General features: G+C 38.4%; 1 protein-coding gene across 1 annotated transcript; it reads right to left on the bottom strand.

Annotated features, from left to right (window-relative positions):
- Positions 1 to 1,124: 1,124 nt before the first annotated feature.
- On the bottom strand, positions 1,125 to 10,879 carry LOC132133370 (proton myo-inositol cotransporter-like; the record flags this gene model as incomplete). Its single annotated transcript, XM_059546157.1, has 6 exons — positions 1,125 to 1,786; positions 7,904 to 8,056; positions 8,146 to 8,264; positions 9,627 to 9,752; positions 10,349 to 10,469; positions 10,561 to 10,879. Coding segments are annotated over 6 exons (1,053 nt in total), but the record flags the coding sequence as incomplete, so codon positions are not given.
- Positions 10,880 to 16,560: the final 5,681 nt, after the last annotated feature.

The following is a 16,560-nucleotide window of genomic DNA, read 5'->3' as shown; positions in this document are numbered from 1 at the left end:
CATTAAATGTGACTGAACTGCCTCAATTATTGACAGTTTGATACGGAGAACAGAAGTAATGAGAAAAGTACACTGAAAAAACAAATAGTGTATGATTCCACTAATCACAGAGAAACATCAAGTAATGCACCGAATTAAACATGATATATTTAAGTAGAAAGGTGGTTTTATTTTTGTAAAACATTCTCTAATAATTGTCCGTCTTAACTATAATATCTATATCATTAGGTTCATAAATGTTTAGAGTGTAGTGCCAGAGAAAAAGATATCAAAACTACTAAATAAGTAGAAAAAACATCACAAAACGAAGCTGCTTTATAATGTAAAATCATCATGTGATTCTACAGTTTGATTATTTCCATAAAATTAATCTTCAAGTCCACATACAAGGTCATCATTACTCCAACTGCAGCGGAAAAAAACATTTAATAACATTTAGTATTAAAAAAAATTAGTTGTTTTTTCTCCGCACAACACAAAGTAGACGGAAGCTCTACTAAAATCTATCAGTTACAGCAGAAAATTATTTTAACTTGTTCCCCAGTTTATAAAAATGAAAACACATAATAAAGCGTTATGTAATCTTGAAAAGCCACACTCTTGATATCACGGATACTCACTGAAATGTAGGAAATTCTGCTCTCTGGTTCCAAAGTGGCACAGTGCAGAGCTCCCAACTCCAAACGGGGCTAAAATATCAAACACTGCCAGCTTCATTCAACAATACCAGATCTACATCATCATCATCAGTCTCCACCACCACAAGCCTGCATCCTCAAACCACATCACAAGTCCACCTGAAGGAATAGTTCAGCCACAACTCTGCCATTATTTATGAGCAGTTTGTTGCTTTTTTTGTTTTGTTTTTTGTCACTGCATGGAAGCAAAATGTGATAGTTCACCCAAAAATGAAAATTCTGTCATTATTTACTCTCTCTCTCTCTCTCTCTCTCTCTCTCTCTCACACACACACACACACACACACACACACACACACGTTTGGAAGGAGGAGGAGGAGGGCAGAATTTGTGAGTGAATTATTCCTTTACTTCCAGGGTCAGACAGCGTGTGTCTAAAAGGAATCTTAATGTGAGGCACAAGGGCTTTAAAGAAAAAAAGAAAAGTTAAGGTTTTAAGGAGTTTTAATCATGAGATTATTTTCACTTTTGTGTAAAACATTCATTCGGAGGTTAGTAACAGAAGTTCTAGAAGATGAACGTAAAGCTCTGTACACCTTGAAAAGATCAAACTCTATTTGCTCTGTCTCCCAATAGTATAATAAAGTGTATGCACATGGGTCGCACTCCAGAGCACTTATTTGGATAGCAATCTCACTTCCTGATCTCATGAAGCCAGACAGCCTTTACTTAAGTAAACAACACGTTTGTCTCTAACACTACTCATCTGTACATGTGCAAATATAATCACCGCAGAAATATCTCATGTGCTTATCAAGCATCAACATAATTAAATTGACACGTTTACATTTTTGATACGAGTCAACTAGAACGTTGAATCTCTGGAATGGGAACCACAGCACCCCTCGCACCATGAATCATCTTCATCAGTATCTATTCATCATCAGTCAGGTCTTCTTCAGAGCGGTAGTCTCCTCCGTTTACCCGGGTGTAATGAACGCTCGGAGTGCCGCCGGCTCCACAGCTGCACAGCTGTCTCCCGAACAAAGGCTCGATCTCCTCCAGACGCAGACCCTTGGTCTCCGGCAGACAGCCCACCACAAACACAAAGCCCAGCAGAGCCAGGCCGGAGTACAGGAAGAACGCACCTGGGCAAAAGAGACATTCACACTGAAATAAATAATAATTATACCATTTTCTCATTTTCTATAGACACATTTTGGCAATAGTCCACATATACATGTAGATAATGTTCTGATTATTTATTTCCTGATTATTGTTCAATTGTGGCCAGGCTGGTTTTAGCTTCCTTTGATTAGAACAAACCCCTAAACCTAAGTATCAAGCATCGGTGAGTCTGTACTCACCATTTGTGCTATGGTTATAAATTATCCATGAACAACCAAATAGAACACCATATTAACCCCAAAACAATGCTCTTTCAGCTCACCAAAAACACTTAGAAGACCTTGGTAACAACTCTAGAAAAGCCTAGCAACTCCCTAGCAACCCTAGAGCGTCACGCTAGCAACCACCCAAACATCCCATCAAGTGCATAGCAACTACTCAGAAAAACCTAAGAACTGAATGACAACATGCTCAAAACACATTAGTAACTTCCCACCTGGTATCAGAACCAATGACCCAAATGCTACCACTCAAACACTGTAACAACAACTTATTATCATCAACCAATAAAAGCATGCAGTCAACCCACCCAGAACTGAAACTGAACCACCCAGACCTAAAACTCTACAAACTGCATATCAATGTACATTAAACACTCAGAACTCCTTAGAAATTTTCCAACTAGAACCAAAGTCCTTTTAAGACAAGTCATGTCACTCGGCGGCCATCTTTGAAACACCTCTCGGGGATGCAAGTGCAACTCCCATCTCTTTGAATGGTGAAACATCCAATTTTTCAAAACTGTTCACTACGCTTATTATTAAATTTCATATTTGAAATCACCAAAGAAATCTGAAAACTAAAAACTATGAGATCGCCTTATCAACCACCTACAGTACCTTGATCCCTCTATCAACCCCAAAGCAACTCTGTCAACAACCCGAACACTGTAGCAACCTCTAGCAACACCCTCTCAACCACTCAGTACACTTAGATTTACATTTAATCATTTAGCAGACGCTATTATCCAAACATACTTAAAGAACAACCTAACTAGAACCCCGTTAACGGTTAAGCAACACTCTAGTAACAACCCCAACACCCTATATAATGCACAGCTACTCAACTCAACAACCTAGCAACGGTATAACACCACGTTTAAAGACACTCAGAACACCTAGCAACCTTAGAAATTGCCTGACAAACACCCAGGACACCCTAGCACCGACAAAATAATGCCCTAGCATCCACCAAGATCATTCAAGCAACAATCCCAACCAACCCAGCAACCACATACAGTAACAACATACATTCAACACAAAACATACAAGTAACCACCAAGAACTAGAAAACTGCATGGTTATGGGATTTAAATCCTGCCATGATTCAAAACTGAAAATACAGTTCTGAAAGGTTGAAACTAAGTGTTCGAAAACTCAAAATCTTACAAAAAAAAGTTTTGCAAGATCGAAAAATAAGATTTGCAAGCTTGCAAAATGTAAAACAAATAAAAATATCTATGCAAACGTTGTTTTTGAGATTTCCTTCTTCAGAACTGCAACATTTTTTTTACGATGTTGCGCAAAGAATTTTTCAGAGTTTCAGATTTGTCAGTGTTCTCCCACTGTATTAGATTGTTTTCCAGGTTTGAAACCTTGTAAATAGTGATCTGAAAACTGGTGTGCGAATGTGTGAATTTTTTTTTTGAAACTCTGAAAACAGAGCTTTGCAGGCTTGCAAAGTGGTAAAAAAATTACATCTCTTCAAACATAATTTTGTTTTTGAGTTTTCCCTCTTCAGAAGTGCAACACTCTTTTTTATGGTGTTGTGCAATCATTTTTTCAGAGTTTCGAATTTGTCACTGTTCTCCCAGTGTATAGTTTGCTTTCAAGATTTGAAACCTTGTAAATAGTGATCTGAAAACTGGTGAGCGAATAGGTGAAAAAAAGTTTTGAAACTCTGAAAACTGAGGTTCGAAAGGGCGAAACTTATTACATTACATTAGCACTCCTATTGCACCCACTTTGCGGAGATACGCCCACACAGTTGCGAGCTTGCGTCTCACGTGATTTGTGGCAGCGTTGTCATGCAGCTCTGCTCTGAAACTCTGAAACTCAGACTGAGCGAAAATGAAGCTTCGCAACCTCGCAACTAAAAAAAGCCTGGAGGGAGGGCCTTCTGCTCTTGGCCAATGCTTTGCTGTCTGCTGACGTACAGTCCAATCACAAGTCGTATTTACTGGAAAGGTGGGATTGACCGACTGCTCCGCCAATGACAAAAGCGCACAGGATACGCAAACAGAGAATGCACAGATTTCTGGCCACAAGGCGGTCCCGTCCCGGTCCAGTTCTAAAATAAAGGTTACCCACTTGTCGCTGAAATTCACCATACAATTGCCAGTAGCCACTGAGTTTACAACTGACATCACTATAGGCTATTTGTATTGAGACTTTATTTTAAAATCTATAGTTTGTAAAAAATAATAAAAAATAAACCTGAATTATAAAATATATATATATATATATAATATATATATACACTTATATATATATAACATAAATATATATATAATAAATATATAATGTTTAAAACATATGATAAACTATTTGTTCTGCACCACATGCTAAAATTGATACTGTGTGTGGGTGAAAGAGAGTGCTTTCTGCATTGAGGATATTCTGTAGTCTCAGACCTTCGTTTGGGTAAATCTTTACTGGATTGTCTGTACTCAATCCTTATCCATCTTCAAGAATCAGCTTAAAACACATCTCTTCCAAATGTATTTGACCTTCTAACTTTAACACTCACTATTCTTAAAAAAAAGAATAATATTAAGCTTTCTATTCTTTTGTATTCTATCGGTTTTCTTTTATTATACAATTAACAAAGGCAAAAAATGACCTCTCTAGCTTGCTCTATTCTTTTTCTATTCTATCTGTTATCAGTATTTCTTTATTATATTATTTAAAATCCTTTGTTACATGTAAGCTAACTGAGACTTGTTATAGCACTTGTATATTTGTTGTTTTTTATTGCTTCCATTGTCCTCATACGCTGTTTGTGACGGATTGAGAGAGGACAGAGCTGACATTTTGAGTCACCGACTTTGCAAAAACCCAACAAAAACACGTCCTAAGAGTCCAAAAGTATTTACTGCGCAATGAAGCTTGTTAGAATTAATAAATACAGTTAGAATGTCCTTATAATTTAAGCCATGAAAAAAAATGGTGTACGTTTATATTCATTGAACATTGATTATTGAGTATCAGCACGTGCGCGAGCACAAATGTGCTATTAATTTTATAGCTACAACAGTGCATAGGAGCGCAACTGCCCGAGCGCTTTGGAAAGAAGGAGAAAGCTACGCGTTTTTAGGCGCGACATGTGAACGGCCCTTAACACGGTGTTTTGTTCCTTGAATTCATCAGATTTTCAACGAATCAAGTGAGCCATAGATTCAACAGTCCATTCAAAAGGACTCTTTTGTTTCCTTTCTAATAGAATCAGCCGTTTTGAACGAAAAGTTTGATTTGAACGATTCAATAAATAGCCTACTTAAAACCATGGTTTTGCTGTCACCTACTGGCGTTTTTATTGTCATCATTATTTATCAATGACAGGCCTAAACCAGACAAGGTGCAAGCACTAGCCTACTACCAGCACAAAAAAAATCATTGTAATCATTATGTGAAATTAGCTACAGGACCAACCCCCCGCCCCCCAAAAATGAAACTGAGTTGAGGAAAGTGAGTCGTTCTCTGAGGAAAGTGAGGTGAGTGTGTATACTGATGCACCGCCGGTCTATCAGTGGTAAACTCAGTGGCTACTGGCAATTGTATGGTGAATTTCAGCGACAAGTCGGTAACCTTTTTTTAAATTTTAGGACCGTTTATTTTGCGTATCCTGTGCGCTTTTGTCATTGGCGGAGCAGTCGGTCAAGCCCACCTTTCCAGTAAATACGACTTGTGATTGGACTGTACGTCAGCAGACAGCAAAGCATTGGCCAAGAGCAGAAGGCCCTCCCTCCAGGCTTTTTTTAGTTGCGAGGTTGCGAAGCTTCATTTTCGCTCAGTCTGAGTTTCAGAGTTTCAGAGCAGAGCTGCGTGACAACGCTGCCACAAATCACGTGAGACGCAAGCTCGCAACTGTGTGGGCGTATCTCCGCAAAGTGGGTGCAATAGGAGTGCTAATGTAATGTAATAAGTTTCGCCCTTTCGAACCTCAGTTTTCAGAGTTTCAAAACTTTTTTTCACCTATTCGCTCACCAGTTTTCAGATCACTATTTACAAGGTTTCAAATCTTGAAAGCAAACTATACACTGGGAGAACAGTGACAAATTCGAAACTCAGAAAAAATGATTGCGCAACACCATAAAAAAGAGTGTTGCACTTCTGAAGAGGGAAAACTCAAAAACAAAATTATGTTTGAAGAGATGTAATTTTTTTACCACTTTGCAAGCCTGCAAAGCTCTGTTTTCAGAGTTTAAAAAAAAAAAATTCACACATTCGCACACCAGTTTTCAGATCACTATTTACAAGGTTTCAAACCTGGAAAACAATCTAATACAGTGGGAGAACACTGACAAATTTGAAACTCTGAAAAATTCTTTGCACAACATCGTAATTTTTTTTTTGCAGTTCTGAAGAAGGAAATCTCAAAAACAACAAAATGTTTGCATAGATATTTTTATTTTTTTTACATTTTGCAAGCTTGCAAATCTTATTTTTCGATCTTGCAAAACTTTTTTTTGTAAGATTTTGAGTTTTCGAACACTTAGTTTCAACCTTTCAGAACTGTATTTTCAGTTTTGAATCATGGCAGGATTTAAATCCCATACATGGTGACATACTACATACTGTAACACCCTATTGAATGCATAGCTACCCAGAACAACCTTGCAACTGCATCAACCCAAACTCTAAAGCCTGGTTCACACGGGACGATTTTAAAATTGTCGGCCGATTTTCCAAACCTGAGAGACCCCACACACGGCGATAAAAAAATCCCGGGTCTAACAGTGTTGGTCGTACAGTGTGTGGTGTGCAGCCACACGGCAAAATCAACACATCACACACGAACCGATTTGACTCCCGAGCATTCCCAGGTCAGACGGGAAATCTCGCAAAATCCCTCGAGATCAAATGTGACTTCAGAGTAAATAATCATGGCGGACGAAGAGGATGCAGTGGCCATAATTTGTGCTTTGTTTGTAACCGAAAAAAAAACATAAGAAAAACAAGAAAAGGCGATGGTCAAAGAGGTGGAGACAAAGTCCTCCATCTCCGACGTCCACCGGACTTTCTGGTGCGCCATGCCGCCAGCTGTTTTGATTTTGTTTCCCGGTACTTCCTCGCCACCTCGTCACCTCGCTTTCTGATTGGCTACACGCCACAGTCCACAAGCTGCGTGATCGTTTGTCCTCGGGGGACACCACACACGAGATGAAATCGGGCCAAATAAATCCAACATGTTGGATATCCCCGATTTGAGATCGGAGCGGTCCCGACGTCCTTCCGAGCAGAGAAGAGCAGTCTTAACACACCACACACGGCAGGAATATCTGATCAGATTATTTTACGATAATCGGAGCATCCTTAAGATTGTCGGAAGGTGTCAATCGGGGCTAAAATCGGCCTAATTATCCTGCCGTGTGAACCAGGCTTAACACATCTGATCTGAAATCAAGTCCTTCAGGCTTATTTGAAAACTACATGAAAGTGAAAGTGACGTGACATTCAGCCAAGTATGGTGACCCATACTCAGAATTTGTGTTCTGCATTTAACCCATCCAAAGTGCACACACACAGCAGTGAACACACACCCGGAGCAGTGAGCATCGTTTATGCTGCGGCGCCCGGGGAGCAGTTGGGGGTTCGGTGACTTGCTCAAGGGCACCTCAGTTGTGGTATTGCCGGCCCGAGACTCAAACCCACAACCCTAGGGTTAGGAGTCAAACTCTCTAACCACTAGGCAATGGTTTGTGTGTTGGAGCAGGGTTGGAACAAAACTCTGCAGATATCCCGTCCTCCAGGTATTGAGTTTGACGTCTCTGGCCTAGTGAGTACAAACCACTGGGAATCTGTACAGTAAATACTGTTATGGTGATCAGGGTTGTGTGTGTGTGTGCTGTGTTGTACCATAGTATGTCAGGAACTGGGCCACATGGAGGAAGGTCAGGGACACGAGGACATTACAGATCCAGTTGACTCCAGCAGAGCAGGCGTTCCCTGTGCTCCGAGCCCACAGCGGATAGATCTCAGAGTTCACTGTCCATGGCATAGGACCCATACCTGCTCCAACACACAACCTCACATCAGACATCAAGCTTTAAGGTCATTAACAGTTACTTTAAGCTCCGGTGAACTGAGTGAACTCTCACCTGGGGCAAAGAAGGCCAGATACAGAATGAGACCCAGCAGAACAATCCAGGAGTAAGATGTTGGGCAATAGTTATAGGCCCAGAATACACCTAAACTCTCTTGTGTGCCATTGGAACACCTCAATGAACATGAACAAGACGAGACTTAATGGAACATTTAGGTTAAAATTATATTTATAAATCATAAGCAAAGAAGTGCACTTTGGCATAAAAAAAACCCATTCCTTATTATGGAAACTGTAAGCTAGCGGTTGAAATGGGTACCTCAAAAATATCATCAAAAAGTTGATTTATTTCACTAACTCCATTTAAAAAGTGAAACTTGTATATTAGATTCATTCATTACACACAGACTGATATATTTCAAATGTTTATTTTTTTTAATTTTGATGATTATAACTGACAACTAAGGAAAGTACCAAATTCATTATCTCAGAAAATCTGAATATTGTGAAAAGGTTCAATATTGAAGACACCTGGTGCCACACTCTAATCACTAATTAACTCAAAGCCCCTGCAAAGGCCTTTAAATGGTCTCTCAGTCTAGTCTACACAATCATGGGGAAGACTGCTGACTTGACAGTTGTCCAAAAGACGACCATTGACACCTTGCACAAGGAGGGCAAGACACAAAAGGTCATTGCAAAAGAGGCTGGCTGTTCACAGAGCTCTTAATTGGCAAGCAAACTCGCCTGACCTTAACCCCATAGAAAATCTATGGGGTATTGTGAAAAGGAAGATGCGATATGCCAGACCCAGCAATGCAGAAGAGCTGAAGGCCACTATCAGAGCAACCTGGGCTCTCATAACACCTGAGCAGTGCCACAGACTGATCGACTCCATGCCACGCCACATTGCTGCAGTAATTCAGGCAAAAGGAGCCCCAACTAAGTATTGAGTGCTGTACATGCTCATACTTTTCAGTTGGCCAAGATTTCTAAAAATCCTTTCTTTGTATTGGTCTTAAGTAATATTCTAATTTTGAATTTGGGATTTTCCTTAGTTGTCAGTTATAATCATCAAAATTAATAATGAAATAAACATTTGAAATACATCAGTCTGTGTGTAATGAATGAATATAATATACAAGTTTCACTTTTTGAATGGAATTAGTGAAATAAATCAACTTTTTGATGATATTCTAATTATATGACCAGCACCTGTATAGTTAACATTTGAGGCTTAATGCTTCAGAGAAGCAATAAAAGTTTTTCAGTTTCAGAGTTTTCAGCTTGTTCATTTTTTATATAGAAATATGGAATGCAGTTGCTTCAAACATTGGTATAAACCTCATTGAGTGTAAAATGTGATAATCGTAATTAATAATCACAATTTCAAGTGAATAATCGACAATTAGGATTTAATCATAATCATGCAGCCCTACCTGCAAGTTAAAAATTTGAAGTATACTACAAATGCACATTCAATACAATTAAGTGCACTTCTTTTCACAAGGGCAGAGATATCTATAGATGTATTACCTGCCCGCTGCAGCTGCCCCAGTGTTGGCCGCATCCACAGGCATACATGAGGACTCAATCACCACTGTGCCATTCTTCCCATAACAGAAACCACAATCTGGATTCAACATGCAGGATTCACAGAACCTTCAGTGTAGAGACAGAAACAAACTCCAGTCACACTTGTGCGCTAGATTTATATACATCCAGAGTTTATGGAGCGCGGCTGTCAGACTCCTGAAGTAAAAAATCCCTTTCATTTTTCCACAGAGAGATTCATTTTAATAAACAGTTACATATAAACCTTTAAAATCACATCTCAGAGATTGTTAAAGAGATTCACACCAATATGAAAATTCTGTCATTTACTCACACTAAAACTACTATATAACTTCACAACATTTTCATGTGGAATATCCCTTTAAGCGAATATATAAGCTTCAGTAAGAGCCACAAGTAAGTGTGATTTACTGATTAATAGTGTAAGTCCCGCTAAATAACTACACTTCCCATAATCCCTTGCTGTTACCACAGAAACAGAAAAAGCCAGAAGAGCTCAGCAGCGTATTTTAGATGATATAATTAAGTCTCTTACAGTCTCTAACTACTTTTGTATTTGCATATACTTATCTTCAAATATATTGTATAGTATTTTCATTGTCTTTTATTTTTTCTTATTTGCATAGTCCTTATTCTGGTAAAAATACATAGGTCAATCTAGACTACTAAAAGACAAAACTCACCCATATGTAATGCAGGTGGAGTTGTGGAGGGAGGGGTCATTGGGGTGAAAGGTCACGGGTGGAGAGGCCTGAGCCGTAAGCATGAAACCCGCAGCGAGAACCATCAGACTTGCAGCAGTACCTGAGTGATTCACAGCACATCGCCATTACAGCACTACATACTTCAGTCTGTTAGTCAGAACCTGTGTTCATGGCTGTGTCTGAATCATCACCTAGTATGCTGCCCAGAGTCAGCTTCCTGCGGCCCACCCTATCCACGAGCCACACGCCTAATAGAGTAAACAGGAAGTTGGTGAAGGCTGTGGCAGAAGCCAGCCAGATGGCCATCTGATCATTCTGTACTCCAGACATCTGCAGTATGGTGGCGCTGTAGTACCTGCAGTGTTCAGAGAGATCATTTGATTCCCTTAAAATAGACAGTACTGTTGTGAGTCCTAGGTAATGTTCAAAACTGAATGCTACCACATTAATGATGCCGTTTCCACCGTGTGGACTATGTGTTATAATGTAGATAGTATACACACTAATTTTGAAAGTTTACACTGTTGTTTCACATACTTTGAGAAAAGTCTTAGGCCGGCGACACACTGGATGCGTGGCGCAAGCGTCTCAGACGCGTGGCGTGTCAGTTTTTAATTCGACTCCCATGTTAACAGGTTAGAGCTTGCAGACTGCCTGCGTGAGACTCGCGCCTCAGGCGCGGCTCGAGCCGCGCGGAAAACGTGTGCATGCTAGAAATAGAACCGACGCCTATTTTTACCGTGACACGCGCGCGTGTTGGAAGCGTTTCCAGGCAAAATATAATAGGAAAATATGTTTATGTAATTTTGTACACAAATACATATTAATTCATGACATTTTGATTTTTAAATGTCTGTAGGTTGATAGAAATTCAGATATAAATGTTATTTTAAAAATAAATAATTATCAATTTTTAAATATTTCACCTGTCCATTTTCCCGTCAATACTGTTGACGGTGTCCTTTATCAGTAGGCGTAGGTGTGTAAAAAAAAGTTGATATTGTTGTCATGAAGACAAGAGCCTGGTCTGTCGGTGGTCTCCCGCTATGTCACCTACAGCAGCAGCAGCGCGCCAGCGCCGCGTCAGGCACGATTCTGGTGTGTAAAGACACAGAAAACGCGAAGCATCTGCCACGCTTCTGGGACGCTTCTGGCACGCAGCAGAGACGCCACGCAGCCAGTGTGTCACCGGCCTTACAATTCTGAAAACTGTGATTAAAAAAAAAGTCAGAATTGTAAGAATAAGTTTACATCTCACAATTCGGTTTTTGTTTCCACCACGGAATAAAAAAAATTCAGAATTAAATTGCAACTTTTTTTTCTCACAATTCTGACTTTTTTTTTTTTTTTTTTTTTAAATTGCGAGAAAAAAGTCAGAATTGTAAAATAAAAAAAGTTGCAATTTAATTCTGAAATAAACTGTAGTCTTAAAATCACAGCGAGTACGATAAAGATAGCAAAAACAACCACAACAACGTTGACCGGGGATGCACTCTGGCCGATGTTGATACCATCTTTAACAAACAACAATTGTACACTTAAGATACCGATATAATGTATATGTCACTTGCCCACTTATTTAACTTTTATCATTAAAACATTTTATTTTGATCATGCTTTTGCATTAGCAAAGTTCTAAAGAACATGCATTAAGGTATATTAGCTAGTTTATTGCTGATGGCATTAAATTAAATAAATAAATAAAAAAACATCTGATAAATACTGATGGCTGATACATTGGTGCATCTTAAACGATAACTATGAAGTTGCAATTATCATTCTAATGCTATGAGAACAGCAAAGTCCACATTACAGCAATAATAATAACGCCACAGATGAAAGATAGCTTTTGGAATCACTTTGAGAATTATTTTTCTAACTGATGAATGATAAAAAATATTGACAGCCAATTAGAGTCCACCTGACTTTAAAGGTATTGAGTATAGGGCTGCAACTAACGATTATTTTGATAATCGATTAATCTGTCGATTATTTTTACGATTAATCGGTTTATGTACTTATATTTTAGTTTTTCCCATTTTTTCCCCCAAGTAAATTATTAATAAATGGTCTTTATCCTTCAGCATAGATTTTTAAGAGATTTTAACAATTTTGCACTGTCATATCCTAATCAAAAATAAACCTGGAGTTGTTTTATTGTAATCCTTTGTCGAACTCTTCTGCAATCAGAACACTGACCCATACTCTTTCACAAGGAGATTTCAAATAATGTTTTCACCATGGCAGTCCTTAGAGCTCCTAAAGTAGTTTAACATCCCGAACGAAGCTTATTAAGGAATCTTTCAGAACATATTTTCACGAAGAAGAAGGATAAAACAGAATAAAATTGCAGTGCATTGTATTTTATTATTTACTGGGAAACAGCTTTATAGCTTTTGCTGTGAAATTGTAAACAATCCTTCGAAAAAAGTGCCAATGGCATGAAACCTGAATGGAAATCACAATTTAAAGTAAAATCCATCAGAAGGTTGTCCAGAAAAAAAAATTGGACAGTCACACACAAAAAACCTGCTGTGTGAAAAAGAGCAGTGAATACTTAGAAAAAAAAGTGCATTTCAAATATCTTTAAACATTTACCTCTCTCATTCAGTCATAATTAGGCTGCACGGCTGAATTTTGAACTGTTAAACGACAAACTGATCACAGAACATGTTTGTAAAGCTTTAATTGTTAACTGTTAAAAAGCAATGTTATCAGCTTTTACGACTAAACATTTGCAAACAACATTGTACTGGAGAATCTGCACAAATAAAAGTCTTAGGGGCCGTTCACATATCGTGCCTAAAAACGCGTGGAAAACGCTAGGCACGCCGCTTTCTCCTTCTTTCCAAAGCGCTCTGGCAGAAGCGCGTCTGCCTTTGCTAAGCAACCATGACGTGCTCTCTCCTTGAAGACGCGGAAATTTCAGCAAAGGATAAATGGATTTGCAGCTCTAAAAATCGCTTGCAGTAGCTCTGCTACTAAATTTATTTCAAAATGGAAATCCATATACAGCTATGATCAGCTGTTCCTTTCATCTTGACTGAGCTTTTAACGTTGTTACGGGAAAGGATGAAGCTGATTGGTTAGTTCTTGTCACATGACCCGCGATGCGCTTGCAGCATTCTGAAAAGTTGAGATGTTTTTAACTCGACGCGGTGCGGTGTTGGAAATAACGAACTTGAGCGCGCAAAAGACGCGATATGTGAACGTCCCCTTAAACAGTTCAGTAGTGCAGAGTTTACAGGTTACTCTTCTTTTTTGAAGGCTCAAAGTAAAGTACTCCCAGTCTCCCACATCCCGCTAAATGCTGCAGAGACGCTGTTCGGGAAGCACGTGACATAAAACGAGGCCAGCTATTGGCTATTCGCTACTTCTCCAGCTGTACTGGCTGAGTAAAACCTCCGGTGGCTCATTACTGCCACACTTTGGTCACTGCAGATTTGAAATATGCACGAAATGAGCCGCTTACGGCAAATAAAAGTTATTTAGCAACGAATCGATGACTAAATTAGTTGACAACTATTTTAATAATCGATTTTTATCGATTAAATCGATTCGTTGTTTCAGCTCTAATTGAGTAAATGGCAAACAACAAAATGACAGCACACACTTAATAACAAACAGAACGTTGTTGTGTGGTGTTGTGAACGCTAATATACTTATCCAGGAGTAAAAGCAAAAAAACATCCTGAGCCTGAACTTTTTTTCTGAAGGGGCAGCACATGCAAAGCAAGCAGTGACTGTGGCAACTTTAACATTTGAAAGGATACTATGGCAAAGTTATCGCTTTCTTTATTCAAACTGATTTTCTTCTTCATGAATAGATGGTTGCCCTGAAGAAATGAAAGCTGCATCATACACTTGGAAAATTATGAGCTATATCACTGTTTATCGACAATGTGTAACAATACACTTAGCTAATGAGATGAGACAAAATACAGATACTTGGTTCACTAGAACAAGACAATATTTGAATACTATTTTTAAGAAATTTTCAATGACAAAATATTTGTCTTTTAATTACAAAAAGTAAAAAGCAGTTGTATTTAAAAAATATTTTAACTAATCTAGGACTGTAACTAATGATTATTTAGGTAATCAAGTAATCTACGGATTATTTTGACAACTGAGTAATCTGACGTTTTTTATTAACCTAAGTAAACAAGGTTTGTAGAAAGATTATTTATATATAAACTAACAATGAGGCAATAATAATTGGCTCAAATAAAAAAAAAATACATGATTGTATTGAACAACATACATAATGTAAGTACATGGCACATTATGTATTAAAACAAATACCTGCAGAGGGCGCCAACGGCCTCGTGACGTTTACCTTTACAGCGTGATTAAACAATGTCTGAATCCATTAAATTTTTATATTTGGCCACAGGCAAAAGGCTTTTATTTTGAAATCGTGATGTACAACACATGGCATATTCAGACATAGCATGATGTATTCTCCTATGTTGGGACAGTGTTTTCTCTACTTCCTGTTGGCCTTCTGTAGCAAATTGTAGCTCCGTGTAGCTGTTTTTATTTTATTTTTTTCTCTAGAATCTTTATCTTACTATCACTCTCTGTTTTTTAAAGTGGTAAAATATAACTTAATTCACACCATATTTCTGATATTATCGATCAATCTTATCAGATTAACTTTGATCGTTCACTTTTATTTTATTTCCGTGAGTGCAGTACACCTGCAAAGCGTTATAATGAGCATACTCGCACCCTAAAGAGAGCAGCCCGAAAAATGGAGCGCAGCTGGAGGAAAACAAAACTAGAGGTATTTCGTATTGCTTGGTGGGAAAGTAACATATCCTACAGAAAAGCATTAAAAACTGCTAGATCCGATTACTTTTCTTCTCTTTTAGAAGAAAACAAACATAACCCCAGGTATTTATTCAATACAGTGGCTAAATTAACGAAAAATAAAGCCTCAACAAGTGTTGACATTTCCCAACACCACAGCAGTAATGAGTTTATGAACTACTTTACTTCTAAAATCGATACTATTAGAGATAAAATTGCAACCATTCAGCCATCAGCTACAGTATCGCATCAGACAGTGCACTATAGATCCCCTGAGGAACAGTTCCACTCATTCTCTACTATAGGAGAGGAAGAATTGTATAAACTTGTTAAATCATCTAAACCAACAACATGTATGTTAGACCCTATACCATCTAAGCTCCTGAAAGAGGTGCTTCCAGAAGTCATAGATCCTCTTCTGACTATTATTAATTCCTCATTGTCATTAGGACATGTCCCCAAAACCTTCAAACTGGCTGTTATTAAGCCTCTCCTCAAAAAACCACAACTTGACCCCAAAGAACTAGTTAATTATAGACCAATCTCGAATCTCCCTTTTCTGTCCAAGATACTAGAAAAGGTGGTATCCACACAATTATATTCCTTCTTAGAGAAAAATGGTATATGTGAGGATTTCCAGTTAGGATTTAGACCGTATCATAGTACTGAGACTGCTCTTCTTAGAGTTACAAATGATCTGCTCTTATCATCTGATCGTGGGTGTATCTCTCTATTAGTTTTATTGGATCTTATTGCTGCGTTTGACACAATTGACCACAACACTCTTTTGCACAGACTTGAATACTTTGTTGGCATCAGTGGAAGTGCATTAGCATGGTTTAAATCGTACTTATATGACCGCCATCAGTTCGTAGCAGTGAATGAAGATGTATCCTATCGATCACAAGTGCAGTATGGAGTACCTCAAGGCTCAGTACTAGGGCCGCTACTCTTCACGCTTTATATGTTACCCTTGGGAGATATCATCAGGAAACATGGTGTTAGCTTTCACTGTTATGCTGATGATACTCAGCTCTATATTTCTTCGCAGCCCGGTGAAACACACCAATTTGAAAAACTAATGGATTGCATAGTCGATATAAAAAACTGGATGAGGAGTAATTTCTTACTGCTAAATTCTGAAAAAACAGAGGTGTTAATTATAGGACCTAAAAACTCTGCTTGTAATAACCTAGAACACTGTCTAAGACTTGATGGTTGCTCTGTCAATTCTTCGTCATCAGTTAGGAACCTAGGTGTGCTACTTGATCGCAATCTTTCCTTAGAAAGCCACGTTTCTAGCATTTGTAAAACTGCATTTTTCCATCTCAAAAATATATCTAAATTACGGCCTATGCTCTCAATGTCAAATGCAG

This window comes from Carassius carassius, chromosome 50 (genome assembly GCF_963082965.1).
Source record: "Carassius carassius chromosome 50, fCarCar2.1, whole genome shotgun sequence".
In the NCBI taxonomy this organism is placed as follows: Eukaryota; Metazoa; Chordata; class Actinopteri; order Cypriniformes; family Cyprinidae; genus Carassius; species Carassius carassius.
The sequence above is the reverse complement of the archived record's forward strand: the minus strand, read 5'-3'. Positions and strand labels throughout refer to the sequence as shown.